This window comes from Tiliqua scincoides, chromosome 8 (assembly GCF_035046505.1).
Source record: "Tiliqua scincoides isolate rTilSci1 chromosome 8, rTilSci1.hap2, whole genome shotgun sequence".
NCBI lineage: Eukaryota > Metazoa > Chordata > Lepidosauria > Squamata > Scincidae > Tiliqua > Tiliqua scincoides.
In genome coordinates this window covers 11,779,963-11,799,848 of record NC_089828.1, presented here as the reverse complement: position 1 = coordinate 11,799,848, position 19,886 = coordinate 11,779,963, and the positions used below count along the sequence as shown (strand labels likewise).

The 19,886-nt window shown below is 41.4% G+C and overlaps 1 protein-coding gene across 2 annotated transcripts in view; it reads left to right on the top strand.

The window, feature by feature from the left end:
- GABPB1 (GA binding protein transcription factor subunit beta 1) overlaps window positions 1-18,654 on the top strand; it is a 38,373-nt gene extending 19,719 nt beyond the window's left edge. The window contains exons 5-9 of one of the 2 annotated variants that reach the window (XM_066635872.1): window positions 2,338-2,449; window positions 2,958-3,071; window positions 8,750-8,935; window positions 10,922-11,037; window positions 15,691-18,654. In XM_066635872.1, coding sequence (XP_066491969.1) covers window positions 2,338-2,449; window positions 2,958-3,071; window positions 8,750-8,935; window positions 10,922-11,037; window positions 15,691-15,843 — 681 coding nt within the window. In that variant the 3' untranslated portion in view covers window positions 15,844-18,654. Of the gene's footprint in view, window positions 1-2,337; window positions 2,486-2,957; window positions 3,072-8,749; window positions 8,936-10,921; window positions 11,038-15,690 lie in introns of both variants that reach the window. The other variant, XM_066635871.1, reaches the window with a different exon arrangement.
- Window positions 18,655-19,886: the final 1,232 nt, after the last annotated feature.

The window sequence follows — 19,886 nt, the reverse complement described above, 5'->3', positions numbered from 1 at the left end:
AGCATTTTCTGATGAGCATGGTATAGAAACAGTAGATGCCTTCCTCTTCTGTCTGTGCGTGGAGCAGCATTAATGAATACTTTTTCTTTTACTGGAAGAATTTTATCTGTCATACGTCTGCTCCCTGCCAAATACTTGAAATGGGAGAGAAATTGATCTTGTTGAATATTCTGATCCTTAGGCCTGTGCATAAGGGCAGGTATAGCTAGCCAGTCTGTGCTGGCCATAAGTTTGTCAGGTAGGGTAGGGATTTAATTAGATGATGGCAAAAAGGCTTTCCTTCTAAATTATGGATTATGCAGCTTTATTGTGCTAATTGGGCTGGGATAAGTATTTATTGATGTAACAACATCTTTTACAATGTAAAAAAAAGCTACCACCATCTGTTCTGTGATAATTGTGAACAACTGCTATGTCTGTAACTAGGTGACAGGATTGCAGCCTTGAATGAGTTTTAGCTTTCTGAGGTTTTTGGCTTTCCATTTTTATACAGAGATACACTAATGCACTGGTTCTCAACCTGTGCTCCGCGAGACTCTGAGAAGTGGTCCATTAGGTCTCAGGAAAAAAATCACCTTTGATCACTTCCAGTGATTTGCCGTGCAAGCAGTCTCCCACGAACCACCAAAGAGGGCTGAGAATGGACTGCCCACAGCCACAACTATGGAAGTCTCAGCTGTGGCTGTGGGCAGGCCATTTTCTTTTCTCTCTGATAGTCCATGGGAGAGAGCTTGGGAGATGAACCACCAGAGAAGGCAGAGACCAGACTTCACAGCCACATGTAGTCCATGATGATTCCAACTTTTGCTTCATTGGTCCACTGGCTCCTAAAGGTTGGAAACCACTGCACTAATGTGAAAAGTAAAAATCACTGATTTTATTGAGTATGGTTTTTGTGTGTGTGTGTGATTGAGTTGGCTTACTTGATTTTTCTACCTAGTATCTAAAGGTATGAATCTTAGAGAAACACCTCATGACTGATACCCTCTTTCTTCCTCTATGCCATCTTGCTTTTATTGGTTTTCTCACAAGGTTCATGTTGACCAAGAACATAAGAACAGCCCCACTGGATCAGGCCATAGGCCCATCTAGTCCAGCTTCCTGTATCTCACAGCGGCCCACCAAATGCCCCAGGGAGCACACCAGATAACCTCATCCTGGTGCCCTCCTTTGCATCTGGCATTCTGACATAGCCCATTTCTAAAATCAGGAGGTTGCACATACATATCATGGCTTGTAACCCGTAATGGATTTTTCCTCCAGAAACTTGTCCAGTTCCCTTTTAAAGGTGTCCAGGTCAGACGCCATCACCACATTTTGTGGCAAGGAGTTCCACAGACCAACCACACGCTGAGTAAAGAAATATTTTCTTTTGTCTGTCCTAACTCTCCCAACACTCAATTTTAGTGGATGTCCCCTGGTTCTGGTGTTATGTGAGAGTGTAAAGAGCATCTCTCTAACCACTCTGTCCATCCCCTGCATAATTTTGTATGTCTCAATCATGTATCCCCTGAGGCACCTTTTCTAGGCTGAAGAGGCCCAAACGCCGTAGTCTTTCCTCATAAGGAAGGTGCCTCAGCCTGGTTATCATCTTAGTCGCTCTCTTTTGCACCTTTTCCATTTCCACTATGTCTTTTTTGAGATGCAGCGACCAGAACTGGACACAATACTCCAGGTGTGGCCTTACCATCGATTTGTACAACAGCATTATAATATTAGCCGTTTTGTTCTCAATACCTTTTCTAATGATCGCAAGCATAGAATTGGCCTTCTTCACTACTGCCGCACATTGGGTCGACACTTTCATCGACCTGTCCACCACCATCCCAAGACCTCTTTCCTGATCTGTCACAGACAGCTCAGAACCCATCAACCTATATGTAAAGTTTTGATTTTTTGCCCCAATGTGCATGGCCTTACACTTACTGACATTGAAGTGCATCTGCCATTTTGCTGCCCATTCTGCCAGTCTGGAGAGATCCTTCTGGAGCTCCTCACAATCACTTCTGGTCTTCACCACCCGGAAAAGTTTGGTGTCGTCCACAAACTTAGCCACCTCACTGCTCAGCCCTGTCTCCAGGTCATTTATGAAGAGGTTGAAAAGCACCGGTCCCAGGACACATCCTTGGGGCACTCCGCTTTTCACTTCTCTCCATTGTGAGAAGCTTGGTCCATGTTGTTCTTGGTCCATGTCGTTCTTCACAAATATCTTTGAGCTTAAATATCCATATAATTTCTGAAAATATTCTCTCTGAAGAATAGTAACACTTTTCAGTCTTAAAGTTTTTGTTAAGAACTCTGCTGAAATCACATTCTGTTTTTGTCTTTGTGCTGTAGATTGCAATGCAGAACCAAATCAATACAAACCCAGAAAGTCCTGACACTGTGACAATACATGCAGCAACACCACAGTTCATCATTGGACCTGGAGGGGTGGTGAACCTAACAGGTCTGGTATCTTCTGCAAATACATCCAATGCAACAGGTATTCAGATGCAGAGGGGGTTGTAAATGACTTGATTTTCATCCTATTAAGCAAAACTGTTGGGAATAAGTTGATGGTAAGGTTTCAGGAAGGATATAATTGTGTTGGTTGTCTCTCGGATGCTCTAAATATCCCCATTCTAGATGCAAAGGTTTAAATGGTGGTAAATAATTAGAAATTGCCTGAAACTTTGGCTTTGGAGTTGAAGAATTGGTTTGGAGACAGTGCATCTAGCCACTGATCCCTTGCAGACACAGTGAAAATACGCACCCTACCTGCAGGTACTTTTGCATTAATTGAGATCAGAATTTCACCCTTGCAAAGAGATGTGTATGAGGAGGAGGAAAGTGCATCAGCTGAGCGTTAGAGCACATGTTGGACCCTGAATTGGAGACTAGTTGTCTTTGTGCCCATTATATTAGGAACCTTTGGAAGTGGTTGGTGGGTTTGACGTCTCGGTTTTTGTTCATAGATGACACTGGAGTATCAACTGTTCAGTTTGGTAATTCCTCAACTTCAGTATTGGCAACTTTGGCTGCTTTAGCAGAAGCTTCAGCTCCACTATCCAACTCATCAGAAACACCAGGTGGGGAAAAAGTTCATATAATTTTTAAAATGTTTTTAATTTATAAATTTTAAATTTTAAATTTTTTTAATTTTTAAGCAACCTTTCTTTCATAGAAGCCAAAACTACAGGGCTTCTCCGAGGCTCAGAATGGCTGCAGACGTGACCTAAGAGAGGCTCTGGTCACATTTGGAGCTCCAGTGGACTCTGAAAACATGAATTTCATTATCCACAGTTTTCTGTTTCCATTGGGGGTCTGGAACAGAACCCCACTGCGGAGAAGGAGGCACAACCTGTATGTGGTCATTGCTGGTTTTTAGAAAAGGCATTTACAAAAAACATTAGAAAATAATGCTTATTTAATTCACAGGGCAGTTTTGAGTATTAAGCTAATGTAAACTAGTACTGTATTTAATGACAAACTGCTTTTTTACGGTCTGTATTTTGTTGAATTGAAACCTTTTTACTCATGATGTGAAAGTGTTATTTCCAAAAATGCTTTCGCCAACCCTCCGTATTCAAATCAAACATTAATGGGAAATGGAGGAAAGTAGATTTTGTTATCCATTTGGTGCACTACTGAATCATCATTCACTAAAGTTTCTTCCAGATAAATAAGTGGTGACACTACCATACCTTCTGAGCCTGATTAGTCAAGCAGTGTGGCTGTCCCTCCAACAAGGGATCAGTTAAGTATCCTTGTGCAGACCCATAAAACAAAATAAAAGCAGCCACTGCTTTGCCTTGCCTTACCTTGCTCTGTTAGTATCTGCTAATGAATAGCTTCAATAGCTGACCTTCTCCAGTGCAAAATGTGGGAGAACGACAAAACATCAGCTGAAGAGCCACTAAGTTGGCTACTTATCTGTGTAAGAGGACTTGGACATTTTGCCCTTCTCTTTGTAGATTGACCTCTTTAAGGGAGCCATTGGCTCCTTCTCACATTTTGGGAGTTAGTTATATGCTTGTTTCATAACAGTGGAACACACTGGAGAAATGACATACTACTGTCACATGGGCTGCAGAGGTTGTGAATGATTATTTGGCCTGTTTAAATATGAGAACAGAACTACAAGGGGCTACTGAATGGATCTGTTGCTCAAAGCCTTCTGCAGGCTGGCTTGACGTTTGAATAGAATCCACCAAGAGGAGAACCTTCAATGGGCCAATCTATTCTTTCATCATACAAATATTCTTGTCTGTCTAAAAGCTGATGTGCAGCCCTAATGACAGGCCTCTTTTTAAACTCACTGGTCTTTTTTGTTCTGTTATGCTAATGAGAAACACTGGTGACTTTACTCTTTGTATATTGAGTACACTCATACTGGCTCATGCTACTTTACAGTTGCAATCCTGTACACACTTTCCTGTGGTTTAGTCTCACTGAACACAGTGGAGATTACTTATGACTAGGCATGCATTGGCTTGTGTTATAAGGCTATGAACTTATGCAAATTTACCTAGGAGGAAATCCTGTTGAACACAGTGGAACTTAACTTTTGAGTAAAAGAGCATAGGCTAGCACTGGCATATATCTTTTAATATTTATTTTGTAATATTTGAAATGCTATAGTTATACATTTGCTTTAAATCTCTTGCAATCTACTCCAAAAGTTTAGGATGAAATGTCTTTTAAATGAATTTTAATATTGTTTGAAGTAGAAATAGAAATACTCTAATGAAGAAATTTTAAAGTTAATTTTTTTTTGGCTATAGGCTTAATGGGACATGAAAGCTCATGCACTTTAAAATGTACCAGTGCATCATTGCTTGCTCCTATTTACATGGGAGGGGGGTAAATGGAGGAATAAACTACATGCTTAATATAGCATATAATTTGACCTTCTATTCATCTTAAAGATCATGATGGTACAAAGGAGGGAAGGTAGTCTGAGGAATTGGTGCCTTATTTTCAGTCCCAGCTGCTCAGAGTACTGCAACTTTTTAGACTTAAAAATAAAGATGACAGTTTTAAAAAGAGGGCTTCATTGTCATGCCCCTCTCCACAGGATCCCAAGAAGTTTTAACATTGTTCTTATAATAATGCCAAAAATGAGGAAATCATGAGAAGGCAATAATTATGATTATTTTTTGGAATAGAAATATCCTTGTAAGTAGGATTGTAATTAATGGCAAAGATGAAAGCTTTCAAGTTGTGCCTCTGCTGTGTCTGATGTTTGACATTTGACATAAATCATGCGCTACATGTATTTATAGTTTTAGATAGAAAGCATTCTGGTGTCCATACCATTTTAAAAACAAACATCAAAGCTCCTGATTTTAATATAGAATTATTTGAACGTAAATTTGATGTTCAGATTGTTCCCCAGTATATTACTCTTTGTGACTTAGTTTTTCATTACTTTTAATGGTATTTCACCTTTGCAAACCTAAAAGAAGCAGCCTAGAGACTGCCAAAAGAAAATGTATAGGGTTAATAAATACTCAGAAACAGGGAATATTTTATTGTTGGGTTTTAACAAGATTTGTAAAGCTTCAAGGAGCACAAGGGAAGCGTCCCAGCAACAAAGCATTGAGGTAGACTGGGTGTTAACACACAACTGCAGCATCTGGACAAACTGAGCAGGAAGGCAAGGAGGCCAGGGCACTAACGTTGCCCCTCGCCAAAGCCAAGCGCTCTAAAATAAAATACAAAGTGAGAAAGCTAAATAAACAAGCCATAATCCTCCCTCCCAAAGGAAACCAAAACAAACTAACAACTGGTTATGAACATAGAAAACCTTCTGCCACCATAAAGGGAGAGTGAGGTAGGTGCTTTTCAGTATATTAATAATAATAATAATAATAATATACAGTATTTATATACCGCCTTTCTTGGTCTTTATTCAAGACTTTATTCAAGGCGGTTTACACAGGCAGGCTTATTAAATCCACGCAGGAATTTTTACAAATTGAAAGAAGGTTCTCTCTTTCAAGAACCACCACATTCAAGATGTTACGCTCCGATCTGGTTTAACATTCTGGCCTCCATCCTCCCACGCTCCGAGCAGATGGAACAGCTCAGCTGCAGCTTGCCAGCTGCTTCAAGGTCGCACGGTGCCGGTGGCCTCGAACTGCCGACCTTGTGGATGTTAATCTTCAGGCAAATGGAGGCTCTACCCTCTAGACCAGACCTCCTGACCATAAGTGCCTTATGTATGATTATCTGCCTGTTACACATTAATTGTGAATGTGAAACTTGAAACCAAACATAGGTGTTGGAGAAGCGGAGAGAGTCAGAAAGGTATGTGAATGAAACCTTCAGGGATTTGATAGAGGTGTCCCATTCCCAGGCTGACAGCTCTACTGCTGTCATTGAGAATGAGGTTCTCGGGAAAGGAGGATATCATTTTGAGGAAGAGGGATGTGATCCTTTAGAAGGAATCAGCTGGGCCAACGCAAGGCTCTGGGGTGAGCAGAGAGGGAGGCGTTCCTGAGCAGGGGGAGGGTGGACAGTGGGCAGCCTGGGGGCAAGTAGCAGGCGGGGCTGGGATCCAGCATTTAGGCTGGATCCCAACCCCCATTCCTGGAGAGTTTGGAGCGGCTTCAAGCCCCTCTTCTCTCCTCGGACTTGTGCCACCTCAGGAGGTGACATAAGTCTGAGGAGACCCATGGGGCAAGGGCACCTTACCCAGAGGTAAGGGGAAATATTTCCCCTTGCCTCTGGCTGAGCTGCTTTGGGCCCCTATCCTGCGAGGAATACAGCACAAGCCTCTTGGCTTACCTGTTCCAGCGCAGGGTAGGATTGCACCCTAAGTCTGATAGATGTGATGAGGTGTGAGGTTCTAGAGTGTATTGGCAAATTAAAAATTAACAAGTCACTGGGTCAAGGTAGCATCTACCCAAGAGTTGTTAAGAAATCACATGTGAAATTGCTGGTCTGCTAACAAAACAAAATGGTTCAGGATGTGGATTCACCTCCCTGCATTACAATCTCTGCGCATGAACTGGAGGTTGTCCATGACTTTGTGTACCTTGGCTCAACGATCTCTGACAAACGCATCGGTAAAGCAGCTACCACGTTTTCCAGACTCACAAAGAGAGTCTGGTCCAACAAGAAGCTGACGGAACATACCAAGATCCAGGTCTACAGAGCTTGCATCTTGAGTACACTGCTGTACTGCAGCGAGTCATGGACTCTTCGCTTACAACAGGAGAAGAAACTGAACACTTTCCACATGTGCTGCCTCCGACGCATCCTTGGCATCACCTGGCAGTACAAAGTTCCAAACAACACAGTCCTGGAATGAGCTGGAGTCCTAGCTGGAGTCCTAGCATGTATGCACTGCTGAAACAGAGACGCCTGCGTTGGCTCGGTCATGTCGTGAGAATGGATGATGGCCGGATCCCAAAGGATCTCCTCTATGGAGAACTCGTGCAGGGAAAGTGCCCTACAGGTAGACCACAGCTGCGATACAAGGACATCTGCAAGAGGGATCTGAAGGCCTTAGGAGTGGACCTCTACAGGTGGGAAACCCTGGCCTCTGAGCAGCTCGATTGGAGGCAGGCTGTGCATCATGGCCTTTCCCAGTTTGAAGAGACACTTGGCCAACGGACTGATGCTAAGAGGCAAAGAAGGAAGGCCCATAGCCAGGGAGACAGACCAGGGACAGACTGCACTTGCTCCCAGTGTGGAAGGGATTGTCACTCGCGAATTGGCCTTTTCAACCACACTAGATGCTGTTCCAGAACCACCATTCAGAGCGCGATACCAGAGTCTTTCGAGACTGAAGGTTGCCTACTACTAACAAAACAATGTAACAAAAATATCTTGTCATTTAAATCAGCCTCCATTTCAGGGGAATGGAGGTAGCCAACATAACACCAATATTTAAAAAGGAATCCAGGGAGATACAGTAAATTAATAGCTAGTCAGATTACTGCCTGTTCCAGATAAACTGATGGAAACCTTAATAAAAGATAAAATTATTAAGTGAATAGAAGCCTTGCTGAAGGAGACTTGGGCCCCAATCCTATCCAACTTTCTAGCACCAGTGCAGTTGCAATGCAGCCCTGAGGTGAGGGAACAAATTTTCCCTCACCTCACCCATTGGGACACCTGCATCAGCACTGAAAAGTTGGATAGGATTGGGTGCTAAGTACAGTTTTTGTAAAGTTAAGTCCAGCCTCATTAACCTTCTAGAGTTTATTTGAGAGTGTTGGCAGCAACAGATAAAGATAAGGCAATCCAGTTGACATTGTATACTTGGACTTTCAAAAAACGTCTGACAAAGTCCCTCACCAAAGACTCTTGAGTAAACTTAACAGGTCCTTTTGAGGATCAGTAATTGGTTAAAGAACAGGAAGCAAAGAGTGGTAATAAATGGGCCATTTTCACAGTAGAAGTAAAAAATGGGGTCCTCCTAAGATCTGTGCTTTTTAACTTATTATAAGTGATCTGAAGTTGGGGGTTAAACTTCCTGTGACAGGCAACCCAATCCTATTGGGCTAATGCCCAATTGGTCTATTGGGCTGCTGTAAAACTGTAAGTTGCTCTCCAGCAGTGCACTAAGCTCTGCTCAACCAGTTTAAATTGCATGCTAATCACAGCTCAACCTCTATTCTATTTGTAGGAAAGTCAGTGAAGTTTGAAGGCATACAAGACTTATTTCTTAAGATCTTGGAACTTTATTTCTAACAGCAGACTTGTTGATAAGCAACTTCCTTATTTATCGTATGCATTCTTTATTTTTAAACAGTTGTGGCTACTGAAGAAGTAGTGACTGCGGAGTCTGTGGATGGTGCAATTCAGCAAGTTGTCAGCTCTGGGGGTCAGCAGGTTATTACCATAGTAACAGACGGCATTCAGCTTGGAAACCTCCATTCTATTCCAACCAGTGGAATGGGTCAGCCTATTATTGTGACCATGCCAGATGGACAGCAAGGTGAGCTGAACAAGTAGCAAAATGAGAATTATCAAATCTCCTTCTGAGAAAAGCATAGAAAAATGTGAGGGCAGCTTCTGAGTCGGTAGTCATCATAGCCTACAAATAAACTTTGGAAAAAAATAGGAATGAAGAATACGGATGAGGCTGAAAGTGAGGGATTATTATGAGGGCAACTAGTAGGTACTAAGGCAGGCCCTTGTATTTGCAAGGGTTCTGTTCCACCCTCCGCCCACAGATATGGAAACTGTGGATATGGGGGGACGTGTATGGATACAATGTTTGATTGTTAGCTGCCTTGGGTGCCCTTCGGGGAGAAAGACGGAATATATATCTAGTAATAAATAAATAGTGCATCCCCCCACACACAACCCCACCCATCATATTACTTTAGAAGTATTTTAGAAGTGCTTGCAGTGCAGATGCTTCTTGATTAACAGTCTTGCTTAACTGAAGAGCTGCATGTGCAGGCAACTATAAATAAATATAAACTAACCTGCAACCTACAGAGAGACTAACAGGAACGAGGAGCTTCCTTCAATTTGAGGTTGAAGTGGATTGTAGGAGAATTAACAAGTTCTGGCAAAATCATAGGTGCTTTTCTCATGTCTTTCAAGCTGAAAAATAATAAGGTCATGTTGAAGGTGGGTTGAATTCATCATAGAGAAACATGATAACTTGTAATTGAAACAGAATTTTGTATAGTGATGAGTGACTGAGACACCCTGCAGATAGACCATCTCGGGATAATACCTTTAAAGACCTTTGAAAGTTGATTGTGCAAGCAAGCCTATGTAAGCAAGCCTGAAAACTTAAGTTGCAAGCTGAGACTTTTTTTATGCAGTATATTTGACATAATGACCCAAAGAGTTATTCTTTGGCCTCTTCTTTGGAAAGGAGAAATGACGGGTACTGGGACAGTGGAAGACTTAGTTCAGAGATTGATTGTTTTCCTTATGTAACAAGCAGGGGAAATAGACTGTTTCCCTTTTGATGAGCTTTGTGACAGAACTAGAAACAGATTTACGGGAGAATCAGTGACTAGTTCCTAGTTGTTCCTTGTAAATGCGCTGCCCCATCTATCAGTTGGGCTTATTTCTGTTTTGAAACCCAGCTGGGGAAAAACCAGGTAAACATGGTCTTCAGGAAAGGCATATACAGGGGTCTGTTAGTAGGATGGGGAAAGAGTCACGCATTCCTGTCCACCTGCAAGTCTTTCCCCTGCATTAACATTACAAGGGAAATGCAAGCTTGGGAACATTTGTTTTTCTCTTAGAGTATGTGGTCCCACCCTAAACTTCCCTACTCAACATGTGTCCAGGACTTATTTTGGTACATATGTTTTATTAAGATCAAGCTAACTGGTAGTATCAAAAGTTACTATTAGTACCCTTGTCTTTTTTGTTTTGCTTTGTAAATCTGGCTGAATACTCACTGGGGAAGTGTAGGCTATAGTACAATTCCCTGCCCATTGACACAGCACTGTATAACTTTGGGCACAATCCTAAAGTTGACTTGAGCGTCCCTTGGGCTGGCCCAGGAAGGTCACAAATGTGTCATAAAGCACGTTTGCACCTCCGTGGGAGGAAGGAGCATCTAGATGCACTGACACGCGGAGGCTGACATAAGCCTTCAAGCCGCTCTGCTCTCCTTAGACTTGCGCTACCTCCAGAGGTGGCGCAGGTCTGAGGAGATCCCATTGGGGCCAGCAGCCCTTACCCAGGGGTAAGGGGAAGAGTTTCCCCTTGCCAGTGACTGAGCTGCTGCTGCCAACGAACCTGCGTTGGATGCAGCATAAGCCTCCTGGCTTGCCTGCTCCAGCGCAGGTTTGGATTGCGCCCTTTGACTCCTATAGCTTCAACTTATTTCCTATACCTTGCACCAATTTAGCCCATTCCCTGTACACAGGTTTTTTGTTTGTATATCTTCTGAACTTTGAGGCAGTATAATCTCCATATTTTTAACATGAACTTATTTTAATTTAAGTACTTACAGTACCGGCAACAGATATTGCTGAAGAAACAGTGATCAGTGAAGAACCACCAGTCAAGAGACAGTGCATTGAAATAGTTGAAAATCGGGTGGAGTCTGCAGAGATAGAAGTAAGACACCTGTTAGCTGAGATTTGCTAAACCAAATACTTAAAAAAAAAGAAGTTATAATTCTCTGAACTGTCAGAAAATAAGGAATTGATGCAATGCAGCTATGGTATTTTTCCCCCCTACCATAGTAAACATTTATGTTAATATGAATGTTCCATCACATGCGCTTTGATGGCTGGAAATATAATCCCACAGTTCTTCTATAATGATGCAAGTTCTTATGTTAATGGGCATTATTTTTTGGAAAACTACCTTTCCTTATATTATGTATGTTTTAAAATATTTAAAGCATGCCATATTACAAGTTTTGGTACATATGTAATAGACTCTGTGTTGAAATAGGTTTCTTCTTTACCGTTTGTATAAAATGAAGGAATTTTTGAGCTCACGTGTACTTTCTATCAGCCCCTTTGCCATGATTTCCATGCTTATTTTTATCAAAAGTCTACCTATCCTGCAACTGTAGTGGATGTGTTCAGTCACTGTATCTTCAAAATTCTGTATTAAACACCATCTTGTGCCTTGTACAGACTGGAGGTCTACTGATCCAGTAAATATATTTCACTAGCATCTTTCTTTTAATGATTTGTCCAATATAGTGTCAGATAAAGTATCTTAATTCTCAGGTATGAGTTTTAGCGCGCACACACAAAAAAATAAGCCTTCATACACACCAATATTTTGTTTACACGTTAAATATTAGCCTGAATGCTTCTTCTTTTTAAGCTTCTCAGTCAGAGTACATAAGAATTTTTTGTAGTCAAGCTACAATAACAAGAATTAGATACTACAGAAAAGACAGGTGTCAGTTTTGAATTTCATTGGAGATTGATGTTTTGGATGTTCCATGGGAGCAGAACATTATTAAACTCTAACAAGCAGCCCCTCCCTACACAGTGCTCAGGATTGTTACCAGAGCTTAAGTGTCATTAATGCACTGTCATTAATATCCTTATTGCTTTCTGACTCAAAGCATGTGTCCAATTTAACAGTGAGATTTCCTGGCTTTAGGCATGCTTAGAAGTTACTGTTGTTTATTCCCTGTCATTATTGTACAAGAAGCTTTACAGGGTTTCATTAGCAAAAGGCAGGTCTGTACCCTGAGGATTTTGCAATCTTTTTTTCAGCAGTAGAGAAGACAACAGAAAGGAAGGGAGGGAGAGGCAAGATTATTAAGGGTCTAGAGCAGGGTTCTCCAAACTTTTTGGCCAGAGGGCCGCATCAAATATCTGGTGTGGTGTTGAGGGCCGGAAAAAAAATTTAAATAGAAATATAAAATTTAAATAAATAAATTAGAGATGGAACTTAGATGAGTGAATAAATGAATGAATGGGCTCATTCATTCAACCTCTCTGGCCCTCAGAAGACCCTCCAGACACAATCAGAGCACAGTTCTGGTCATGTTCAGTTGAGTGGGCCAGAGGCTTTCAGGGGACAAGAGGTTGACCGTGGGCCGGAAAGAGGCTTGCTGCGGGCTGCATCTGGCCCTCCTGTTCCGGAGTTTGGAGACCTCTGTTCTAGAGTGAGCAAATATGTCTATAGCCTTCATTTCAGCAAGTGATGAAAAGTGAGAGTTTAAGACCAAAGGTTTGCCAGAGAAGATGGGTTTGGAAGAGGAATTTGAAGGAGCAGCAGCATCCATGTGTGTGTTCACAGTGGGACAAGCCGTTCCAAGCAAGAAAAAATGGAGTTGTTTGCTAGCAGGAGACTATTAGATGATCAGGTCTGACTAGCAGTGATTAGGTACCCAAATTGCCAGTTTCTAGTTTTAAGGTACTGTTCAAGCAGTGATGTGGAAGTTGTCAGCAACAGCAGAAGAGTTTTGAACAGGGAAAGATAAGCCCTAAGAAGTCATATAGTATATCATCAGGATAAAACTATACAATGATCTGCTATTTAGGCTGCGATCCTAAATATACCTGGAAGTAAATCTTGTTATAACCAATGATATTCCAAGTAAATGTAGTTAAGATAATGCTGTAAGAAAAAAGAAGCGGGTGTTTATTAGAGGAAAGGAGAAGGAGGGGTTAAATCTTTGTGTTTTCCTTTTGGTCATCTCATTTCAGCAAAACACTATTTACAACTAGATTTCCTCACTGACTTTTATGTCGTGCTCTCTAGTGATTGAAGAAGAAACCATGACTGAAATTAGATTATTTTATAAAAGCTAATTTTATGTGTGTTTTTTTAAAAAGCTTTTGCTTGGGAAAGGCTCAGAACAAAGCCATTTCCTAGGCAATTATTTGCAATAAGGCAGAGATGGTGCTGGATGCATCATTCAAGGGCAGCATCTTATGAACTGACCATTTGAATTCACCAAAATCCAATAGAGGGCATTTCATAGGACAGAGGAAATGTCTCTTGCTTTGAACTTAAGTTTTGTTCATGTTTTTAAACTATGAGTGCATTCTCTCTCATCAAATAGAGCAGCTGGTTTGGGTCAATGGTTGACTTATTGATTTATTTTAAAAAGAAAAAATACATCCAGGCACCATTTCAAGAGCAGTATTATTTGGAAAAAATAGCATAAGAAGAGCCCCACTGGATCAGGCCAAAGGCCCATCTAGTCCAGCTTCCTGTATCTCACAGTGGCCCACCAAATGCTTCAGGAAGTACACAAGACAGCAAGATACAACCTTCGTTCTGGTGCTCTCCCCTGCATCTGGCATTCTGAGGTAGATAAGATTCTACCTCCTAAATAAGAGTCCAAGTTTAAAAGTCAGCAGTGGTTATGTTTCTTATAGCAATAGGAATGTTAGCATATTCTGTGATATTAGGCACAAAAGGTCTTCAGACAATGTCATCGTGTTATTTTCCTTTTACATCTAGCAGTTTCCCTTTCCTCCTCAAACTTTGCTAAAAGCTTTGTTACTGTTGTAACAGAAACCATGCTGTGAGTGTCTTCACAAGCACAGAGGAAAGAACAAAATCAAGTTTAAAAACTTCCTTAAAGCACAGTCCTACAGCAGTAATATTCTGTCTTTTCTCCCTGTGTTGCTGAAAACGTGTACCACTCTGTTCTGAAAGAAGCAGCCCATAAGCCCATTGTACTTGTCCAGTTAACCCTCTGAGATGTTGCAGTTTTTCCCTTCTGTCTTTGCCTTGTGTGCAGATTTCTCCCGAGTTCAATATTTCCTTACACTACACATACACAAATATATTGGCAGACAAGAATGACAAGCAATGGGTGAGAGAGAGGATAGTGTCCTGGGTGGAAGGCTGGAGAGGGGTTTGAATGATTCATGCTTCCTATTGTGGCACACAGTTATCTAGTGGCACCGTTTATGTACACCATATGGTCCTGGCTAACCATGTTTACCTATAGGATGCTCTTTGGATTGTGGATAGGGCTAGGATGGAGAACCAAGCATTGAAGTGAGAGGAGGATTTCACCATCTTGCTCAACAGTCCAGTCTGTTTCCTTTATCTGAAATGCATTAGCTCTCTTTCTCATGTCAAGTCTTAGGCTCTCTTTCCATCACTTTCTCTTCAGAAACAGTGCAACAGACAGGGAAAGAGGAGGGTGGCACTTGGGACTCAAAAAGCAACCACAGCAACTAAATGCAGCCATTTGCTGCCTATCCCAGAGTAACTATGATGGTGATAATAATGCTTAAATTTATATGGCACTTTTTGAGAGTACAAAATGCTTCATGTGTATTATCTTGATGTAATCTTACAACAACCCTTTAAGGTAAGTCATTGATATTATCCCCATATTGCAACTGGAGAGCTGAGGCTGTGAGAATGGCTTGTTTTAAGGCCGCCTAGTGAATTCATGGCGGAGACATGATTAGAACTGGGGAAGTCTTAATGTACAGCTCACTGTCACTGTAGCTTTCTCAGTGGGAACTCAGCTGGCAGGGGAACCATGGCCTCTTTTGAGAATAGCTTCGCCGCTCTGGGTAGAGGTGCCCAGCAACCTAGTGCAAGGCAACAGAGGGAAACGGTGACATCTTAGATATTAGTGGTGCAGTCCCTCACACTTCATTACTGTCCTTGCTGTTATAGTTTGGTGCACTTGAACAGGCCAATGAGGTTAGGCAGACTGATCTACGTGCAAGCAGTCAGGCTTAATGTTTGTAGATGGCAGACTTCCTTCCCAATCTTGAGCACAATGACACAAAGTCCAGCAGAACTTAACCCCTAAGAATAAGATCATTGTGTCTTAAGATTTTAAAATGGTGCATAGTAGCTACTTCAGCTGGGAATGTGTGTGGTGTGGTCCACACACACATCTGCAGTTTCCCATTCCTCCTGAAACTTTGCTAAAAGCTTTTTTTGTCAGCTGCAGATGAATGGTGGGCCAGCTGGTTGTCATCCAAGACCAGAGTTGGCCATGGGCCATTACAGTGCTGTCAATCATTTTAGTGTTACTTCTGCTGGTTTAGGTTCATAGTCTCTCTTCATCTCAGGAGCTTAGTAATCAAGGTTTTTTTTGGGGGGGGGGGGTGGCTTTCTGATGTCAGGCTCAAACTGCAGTGCTGTACCCGCTTACCTGGGAGTAGGTCCCGTTGAACTTTACTTCTGAATATAAATACACAGACTGTCAGTCTTGGGCATTTTCATAATTTGGCTCACAGAAAACATTGTAGTTCAGATGTTGCTTTTCACATGATCAATGGTTGATGAGCTTTTTCTCTGTCTAAATAGGAAAGAGAAACTTTGCAAAAACAGCTGGATGAGGCCAATCGGGAAGCGCAGAAGTACCGCCAGCAGCTTCTAAAGAAAGAGCAGGAGGCAGAAGCCTATAGGCAGAAATTGGAGGCAATGACCCGCCTCCAAACTAACAAAGAAGCCGTTTGAATGGTTGATGTGAGCCTCCCGCTAAGCCAATTAAGAACTCTGTGGTATAATCTGGACCTGCCTGCTGCCCAGGCATAGACCCTGGATTATATGCTAGAGAAGATGCTACAGGTTTGAAACTGGACTTAAAACCAGGAGCTCCGGTGCATTTCTTGTATGATAAAAACAACAACAAAGAATTTAGACATTTTGTGCAAAGATATTTAAAGAAGAAATACTGTAAATAGTTGTTTTTTTACAGTTCCAAAATTAGTTGCTGAATCTTTTTGAAGGGATCCACAAACACGCAAAGCCAATGTTTTTTGAGACTTTTTTGATTTTAGTATGAAACTGTTGAAATACAGAACAGTTTTAAGGGTGATACGTTGATTTCAACTGACACTGTAAAATGAATTATGTGGCAGAATCAACCTTGAGAGCGAGCCCATTGTACAGCTTTAAGTAGTCGCCTAAGTCTCTGGAAATCTTTTTGTTTTTGTTTTTTAGAAACTGTAATTTTTTAATATTTAATTTCTGATATATTCAAGTAGATTTACGTGTATATGAAGCTGATATTTTTTAAACGTTTCAGTTTGTACATATGCTGCATGTTTTTTTTATAATTTCTATAAGCTTGTATAAGTATTTTTCAGGTAAGTGGAGGGAAAATTATGAGAAAAAGTTTAGCCTAAAGATCATTGGTGAATGGAGATGGGGAGTGGAAAGCAATCTGGTGGATAGCAGTCAGGGTTGTTGTGTGGTTTTTTTTTTACTGATTATTATTATTATTTTATTTGAGAGTGGCATTTCTTGGAGGAATGTAACTTGGGTGAAGAAAAAGAAAACCAAAACCAGTGTTTTTGTAATATATGAATTGTCTGAAATTATTACAGTTGGAGCATGAAATTACATTTCCAGTGTGTCTAACAAACCCAGGCCATGATCCTGCGGGTGGACTGGAACTCAAGACTCAGAGTTGCCCTGCATAACCTTCAGCTTCCCCTCTCTTATCATGCCAGCCATACCACAATTTAGCATGCTGTTACTTTACAGTGCAATAAACCAGGCAGGGTGCAGTGACCCCAAAAGTACAAGACAGTGGTTGCGAGAGATGGATGGAAGAAAGTTTCACTTTTGGAAATCTATAGATGAGCGACAAAATCAAAATAAGGTGTGTTCAGATACCATACTGACCAAAACCAGGTATGAAGGAGCACATAAAACAATTGACAGTATATCAGGTATACTACAAAGGTTTTAACAACCGTTCAATGAGAAAGGGTCCAGATTTATGTGTAATAGCATGTAACGGGCTCGCATCTCTCCTGCATATAACAGAAGACAGCATGGGGGCTGGAAGGCTTGATTAAAATTGCACGGGCCTTGCAGGTGTTGCATGACAGCAGCATGATGGGAGGGGAGATGGGGTTAAGTGGGAGCCATCAAGAGAGCCGCTCCACACCCTCTCTCCCCTTGCAGGACTGCAGCCATCATGTACTAACAGTATGCATAGTGTATGAAAATTGGGCAGCATGGCTGGGATCCTGTGAGCCACACTGAAATGAACCATAGAAATCTATATTTCTGTGGGCTGTTGAGCCTCTTGCATCTGACTAAACAGGGACTGCATGGGTGATGTTCCTGTGCCCTTCTCTCCCATTCTTCCTGTGATCTCTTGTCCTGTTTGTTTCAGTGGTGCTTGCAAAGGATTACTTAAAAAATTTAAAAATAAAATCCATGCCCATTGTCTTCATATAGTTGTACTGGGAATACACTCTGTTTTCTCCAAACAACACAGTAGAATTGAGATTGCCCTAATCATGAATTCTAGGAAGTTTTTTGCATTTAAAATAAGCAACCAACCAACCACAGTTTGATTTTGCTTTGTTTGCTGGGTTGCTGCTGTTGTCACCTGCAGTCATTTCTAATTGCTATAATTATGTTTGTGTTTGTGCAGTAATCCAAAATATTATATTTAGCATTTCCAGCATATAATGCTGTAATATCAAGGGATAGGAGGGCAATCCTAAATGCTCCTACATATGAGAAGTATCCAAATGATAGAAATAAATGTGTTTTAGGAATGGGACCCTTATCTTAACACACCGATGGGAAGTAGGTAGGTAAGTAAGCACTTGTTCCCAAACTGGGGTTAAAATAATCAAACAACCAACCACAGTTTGATTTGAGGGGGGAAAGGGTTAAGGAGAAAACAGATATCAATTGACATCTAGGTCTGATCTACAGACATGCAGCAGAATCAGGTGGTAGAATTGACTGTACCATTTCCCTTTTGCTGTTTTTGAATGCTGCCTCAAAACTACTTGCAACAAGAAAATTAGCAGGACCAGGGAATGATTCTTGGCCTGCCATCTCTCAAATGTGCTAATGTTCTGTTTGCACAAAGGTTTGCAGGTTTTGTGGTAGAAGTAATTTTTTTTTTATACAAAGGGCAACCTTCAAAAATTCTTTCGCCCACCTCTGCTCTCAAGTGTCACAGTCCATTCTACCAGCTCAGGACTAGCCACCTCATTCTGTAGACCAAGTCACAGTGGCAGGACCAGGTATAAAATTCAGACGTTCGTGGCTTCTAGACCTTCACTTAGACCATACTGCCTTAAAAATTTATTGAGTGCTGTATTGCATTACACTTCAAACGACCGTGCAGCTCCTTTATTTCAAAATTATACCTTGTCTTTGATTTGTGCTTTGCTGTGTCTTTCTGTGCTTTTATGAAATGTATAACTTTATAAATCATCTAGATAACCTATACAAAGCAATTGCCCTTAAAACTGTACTCTGGCCTACTTTTTCTATTTACAATTAAATATCTTTTCCACATGTTTCGTGTCAATTCACTTTTTTTTAAGGATTAGGGGTGTGTGTGTGTGTGTGTGTGTAAGGGGTGTTTGTATATTATTCATACATTTTTGGTTTTCTTTCTTTTGACCTGATTGCATCCAGCATTCGTAAACATCATAATCCTATGCATGTCTATTCAAAAGTAAGTCGTGTTCAGTTTGGCTTACTCCCACAAAGGTGCATATAGGAGTCCAACAAGGAAATGTATTTCATTGAAGCAACAGGGGCAGAAGACAGTATCTTAAGAATGAGGAACCTTAATTGAAAATATTCTTCATGTACTTGGAGGTTATGATTTTTAATTTTTAAAGTGCCTGAAGTTTCCTAGGTACTGTAAAGTTTCCTAGGTGCCTAAATTAAAATACATCTAAAGCCCAGCCCATGAACTTACGACCTGATAGACATGATACAAAAAGTAAGAGGAAAAGAAAACTGATTCTAGTACCGGTTATTACTAAAGTTGCATAATTATCTAATTAAAGGTAGGCCCTGTCCTTTTACCAGTCTGTCGTACACTTGGTCTCACACTCCCAGGGTTTTGGATGCTCAGAGTCGTTGGTTCTGAACCCTAGAGCCCTCAAAGATCCCTGTTCAGTAGTACTGCCACCACCCTGTAAGAGCCAGTGTCTCAGTCCAGGGATACTGAGACCCTCTAGGCTTAACTATATCCCTTGTAGGCACTGAGCACTTTCTTAAAGTCTCAGTCTTCAAGTTACTAGACCACAATGAGGATTTTTGGTAGCTTGCTGAACAGCTAGGCAGGATTCTGAACCTTTGTCCCCAACAGACAATGAGCCAACATGGTAAAAGGATTTTTACTTTATTAAGTACGTAGGGTTACAAAAAGTTACAAAAGGCAGCAATTGCTAGAGGCATAAAAACTTCTAGGAAACATCAGCATAAAACAACAAAGCTAACTTGCTAACTCTATTATTCTCTAACCCTCACCTGGGTCAGCTTCTTTTGTAGATCCTCAGGCCAGTTACCTATGGCCACATGGTCCTGGCGGGGCAGGATGTGCACCCACCACCTCTCTCATCCAGAGACCAAGACCAAAAGACAAAAAACTCTGTCCTCCAGAAGTGGGATGGAAGCTCTCCCTCTCAGCTCTTCCCTCCCCCCTGGAGATCTACAGCTGCATTCCATCCTTGATGGGTGTCTTTCTGGCTGCCTAGGTGCTACATTATCACCTTCCATTGAAT